Source organism: Chrysoperla carnea, chromosome 2, assembly GCF_905475395.1.
Source record: "Chrysoperla carnea chromosome 2, inChrCarn1.1, whole genome shotgun sequence".
Classification (NCBI taxonomy): domain Eukaryota; kingdom Metazoa; phylum Arthropoda; class Insecta; order Neuroptera; family Chrysopidae; genus Chrysoperla; species Chrysoperla carnea.
In genome coordinates, this window is record NC_058338.1 from 53,009,374 (window position 1) to 53,014,896 (window position 5,523).

General features: G+C 30.1%; 1 protein-coding gene across 1 annotated transcript; it reads left to right on the forward strand.

Annotated features, from left to right (window-relative positions):
- The first annotated feature begins 3,899 nt into the window (after positions 1–3,899).
- On the forward strand, positions 3,900–5,320 carry LOC123292759 (protein krueppel-like). Its single transcript, XM_044873473.1, has one exon. It carries the CDS (start codon positions 3,902–3,904, stop codon positions 5,318–5,320), a length of 1,419 nt encoding a protein of 472 aa, XP_044729408.1. The 5' UTR covers positions 3,900–3,901.
- The last annotated feature ends 203 nt before the right edge of the window (positions 5,321–5,523 follow it).

Consider the following 5,523-nt stretch of genomic DNA (forward strand, 5'->3'; position numbering starts at 1 on the left):
TAATTTGCTTTAAAATTTGGAATAATTTCTCCAATAAAAACCGTTAGGAAATCAATGTTATGAATACGAGTAAAGCAATAATTTTAATTGGTTTTGAAAAACTTATTCACGAAAAACTATGTTCCTTCTTTTTAATTGGATTTACATAATTCAAGCTTATAATTCAATTTAAATAAGCCATTTCCTTGAGTTTTCTTATAAATGTTAGATAGAAACTAGTCGAAATATTATTATTGGTAATTACTTCCTTGTTATGAATGTTTATATTTGTACATAAACATTATTTTTTTCGTCCACATTTGCATATGTTTGTTTTACTTCTTCCCGGCGGATCACAAGCCGGGTAAGCAAGCAAGATATATATGTTTTTTAATGGTTTCTTTTCAATTTATCTACTTTGTTTACTAATTAGACAGATATATAATATAATAAAAAATTTTTCGACTAATCCCAAAGATTTTCACCATATCCATATGAATTTTAGAACCTATAAATATGCTTGACGTTAATTTTTTTTAAATTAACGTACCATAATTCGATTTTTATTAACAAAAGACCGCCAAATATTTCACTTAATCACATGCTGTAAAATTTTTTATAAAATTTCATTAAACATTTGATTCTTACTAACATTTTCTTAATAAGCTGTGTTTTATGCCGATTTAAAAAAAAAAACAAAGCCACAATTTTTGTTAATTTTAATAATTTCTGAATTCGACCTAGGCATAAAAATAATCTAAGCTTTATTAAGATTGAGACACAATTTCAACTGGATGCAAATGTGCGGCAAGCCGTGAAAGCAATATTGTATTATATAGATACAGGAATTGTTGAAATCGTACCTTTCTTTAAAACTATAGACTTGCATAAAATACCTATATGAAAATAATCCAAGAGTGAATCACTTATTCCAAAGGGATTGGAAGCTTGAAGCAGTTGTTTTTATTATAAGAATGATTTAATTGGATTGGAATCTATTTTGGCGAAAATTAGACTAGTCGTTTTAAAATCAGCATTTCTTTTTATAGTTTATTTAGTAGGTATATAATGACTGGTAAAAAGATGAAAGCGTTTGGAAAAATAAACTGGTTATTTTTTATTCCTTCCCGGCGCTTCCATAATAAAAATATAAAAAATTATAAGGCTTAAGCAGAAAGATTTGCTGTTTTTTCCTCTCAGTATTTTTATTTTTGCAAATTTAATCGGTATGCAAGGGTTGCATACTCATAGCATTTTTTTCAAGCAAACATGTAGTCTGTTAAAATCTTTTTGGCAAGTTCTCAAAAATTGCAATCGTTATCATCAATTATTTTCTATTAAGAGGTTAACTCTTATGGGTTAGGTAAGTCAATCAATACCAATTTTTTGATTATTCTCTTGGGCTCTCAATGAAAGGGCTGGCCAATATTACACGTTAACGAACTTTTAAATATCATAATAAAATCGGAAATCGAAATTTTGAAAGGAAATAATCATATAAAAGTCAGTAGCCGGAAGACTACTGACTGTCATCATTTTCGCCGCTCAAAGTTTCTTTTTCTTGTATAATTAATTTCTTTAATACAAAGTATAAAATAGTCTGTGGAAGTTTGTAGACTACTGGCTCTTTGACTATGAGACATTTCACTTTTTAAATAGAATCATTTTCATTTGAGTAAAAAAAAATCATTAAATTTTTTTCATTGAAGATAATTTCTTTAGCTAGATATCATAGAAAGTATATCTTAATCTTCTTGGAAAAAATTTAATGATAGGTTTAATTTACATATTTTTTACTTGTTTTTCATTTCAATTACGATTTTAAAAAATAATATCATAATTGAACAAAGATAGGGCTACACACATCTACAAAATTTATTCAATAATTTAAGTGAAAAATTTACATAGCATACAACAACATACCTTGTGCTTGTAAAAAGAAAAGCGAGCGAGAAACAAATGACCATATTAAAGAAAGATACAAACACCATTCTGTATATATTAAATAAACATTAACAAAGTGGAACAAAGATAGATAGCTTTTAGAATTTTCACAATTATAATATTATCATCATCCAGTATCCACTCATGTTTCAACCCTTAGAGTTGCGTAGCACTAATTATTACCAGAAACTACGTCATTATATCAAGACTACTACAACAGAATTATATTTTATGAATGCTACGAAAAACGCATGCGTTTTAAAACTATACTATCGAGAATTTACCTTCAAAGTGAAAATATTTTCAATGTGTGAGAGCACAAGCAAAGCTTTATGTTTCACCACGACGATGCTTGTTTAATAAAAGCGGCGGGCGTCGCGTGACAAAGATAGGAATAATATTTGTGTATATATTTTTAATTGATGGTACAAATAAAAAAAACGAAGAAGTACTTTGTTTAATTAGAATAATGAAGGGGGCGGTATCTTATTTGAATTGCGTCAAGATTATTTTTTTGTAAGTTCGCGCGCGCTTTTATTATATATTATTATATATTTTATAATTAGTTTGCTTATTCTAATTTCCCAAGTGATTTTGTCATGATGATACTACTAACTGGTAACTGCTAACAGTTGTACCTCTTACCATTTTTTTTTATTCGTTGATAATAATATTTGGCCACCTTCAATCCCTTGGAATTTATTCTTAAGATAAATATTTACGTATATTGTTCTTTAGAATAGGAAAATTATTCGAAAAATTTTGTATTTAAATTATTTCATAATTTCTGAGATTTTAATTTAATTTGTTTAAGGAAATTAAATAGGGTGGAAAAGTTAAGTAAATTTCAAGATATAATCTATTCAATTTATGTTAAGAATTTCTGTTAATTTTCTTTTTTTTGCCAAAATATTTTTACAACCTATATATATATATATATTTTTACAACATCTATACAACCATTTTTTGAGTTTTGATAATCGAATCTATATTTCTTTGAGAAATGAAAATTCTTTGGTATCCAAACAAATAATCTTGAATAACTTACTTTTTAAATGCCAAGCTTTTACTAAATGACGAAAATTTTAATTAATGAACTACAAATTTGAGTATAATTTTTTCATTTTGCTTTTCCATGGTCTGTATTTATTTTGCTAAAATATATCTCTTTCGGGACCCACAATTAAATTTTATAACTTATGATCGATACCGGCTTCCTACATGAAGGTGGTTACCAAACGAAATATATATAAACAAAGGGAATATATTTTAGCAAATGGCATAGCTTTTTCTTTTAAATGTGCCATGTAGTTAAGGTTTCAACGTTCAATGTTTTTTTAAGCGGCAATTCCTAATTCAATCCTTAGCATTTTAAATGTTTACGCTTCCTTTCTTGCATTTATAACTGTACAGTTTAATATTGACGAAAATATTAATGAAAATTAATTTTCAATTTTTTTAGTACACAAATCGTAACATTTCATAATTTTGCATTTTCATGACAATCAAAATTAGTAAATCTGGCTTCTAAGAAACTCAATTTTGATTTCTTTGTAACAGTAAATAAACAAAGTGTAATAATGAAAGAAAATATGCTGCATGCTATCTAATGATAAAATAAATCTCATTTTCTAAAATAAATTTGATCCTATTAAAATAATTTCTAAATTACTTTTTGATAGACTTGGTATAAAATATAGGATAAATCATTTCTGATGTCTAATTGATGCCATAATTTATCAATCAATTTTAAAAATAAATGGAGTTAATAAATTTTTATAATTTTTGCTAGTACAGTACCCGTTAAAAGCACAGTGGAGTTGAACAAAAGACAATTTTAACATGTTGCAAATAATTCTAAAAACGATATTTAAACAATTAACTATGATGGTTATTATATTTTTATCAATATTAATTTGTTGTTGTATTTGTTACAGGTTTCAACAAAATGAAAGTAGAACCTGACGATTCAATGCCAATGTCATCTAGTCCAGTAAACAGTCCATTCTCTGGACTACATCATCATGCGAGTTCATTGCTAACACCTAGTCAATTATTAGCAGCAAGTCAAACGGCTGCCTTAATGGCAGCATCAGGATTGCCAGTAAGTCTACATGCTACCTTATCTTCTAATCCAGGTTTATTTCATCCAAGTTTATTTGGCCACGTATGGTCAACAAACGCTAGTAACAATGTAATGCCACCAATTCAAACACCACCCACACCAACGGGTGGACGTGAAGGTGGTCTTGTATCTCCAATATCACCCAACTCAAAAGCACGTAAGCACAATAATAATAACATCGTAAGCAGCAGTAGTGGTGACTTAATTGGGCACAAAGCTGAGAGGTCAAGAAAAACTGCCAGAAAACTGCAAGATATTATTGATCGGTCTCCAATTATGACTGATATCACACCATCATCTGGGCAATTATCACCACCGACTAGTGGATCATCACCTCCTAGTAGTACTGGCGAGATTAGTATAATCAAAGATAATGGTGCTAATCGAGGCGATAAACAATTTATCTGTGGCGTGTGTAATCGATCGTTTGGCTACAAACATGTCTTACAGAACCATGAACGTACCCATACCGGAGAGAAACCATTCGAATGTCCCGAATGTCATAAACGTTTCACACGCGATCACCATCTTAAAACTCATATGCGGTTACATACTGGGGAGCGTCCTTATCACTGTGACCATTGTGACCGACATTTTGTTCAAGTGGCAAATTTACGGAGGCACTTACGTGTACATACCGGGGAAAGACCGTACAGTTGTAAAGAATGTTCTGCACGATTTTCCGATTCCAATCAATTGAAAGCACATGTACTGATCCATAAAGGTGAGAAACCATTCCGTTGTGATCGATGCCAAGGACGATTCCGTCGAAGGCATCATTTGATGCATCATAAGTGTGGATCTACAGATCCAATTTTAAGTCCTACATCCGATGTAACGGAATTGATGCCATCTCCACAACAAGATGATATTAAAATTGAACGCCGTATGAGTTTAGATGACGAAAGCCCTGAAGATTTATCACGAAAGTCACGTGATGTGCGACGAGTTGTATCGCGTATGTTACCCTCTTCAATAGTACCACCAATAATCACACTACCCTTACATGTTACACTTCCGGAACAAACGGAACCAGAAGATTTATCAATGAGTACTGGACATAACCATTCATCGAGTAGTTCCCCGTCCGCTTGTACATCCCCATGTTCGGTAGCAGATACCCATCATGAGGATGATGATATGGAGGATGAATTAGATGATGAACTGGATGAAGCTGCAACCTTATTTTTAAAAAGACAACAACAGATAAATGCCACTGACAGTAGACGAAGGGAAAATTTACAGAATTCACACCATCGTATGACGTCATAAAGACATATTTTTTAAAAACATAGAATTTATTTTATTATTTATTATTAATAATAACAGCATCTAAATATTGATTTGATGTACGGCAACCAACCCCCTCAATTCCCTATAAATACCACCCCCAATAAACTGTTTTTCTTTCTTTTATATTTTCATATCATAAATTTCATTTTGATTTTTTTAAATTAAATTAAAAGAAATTTTTC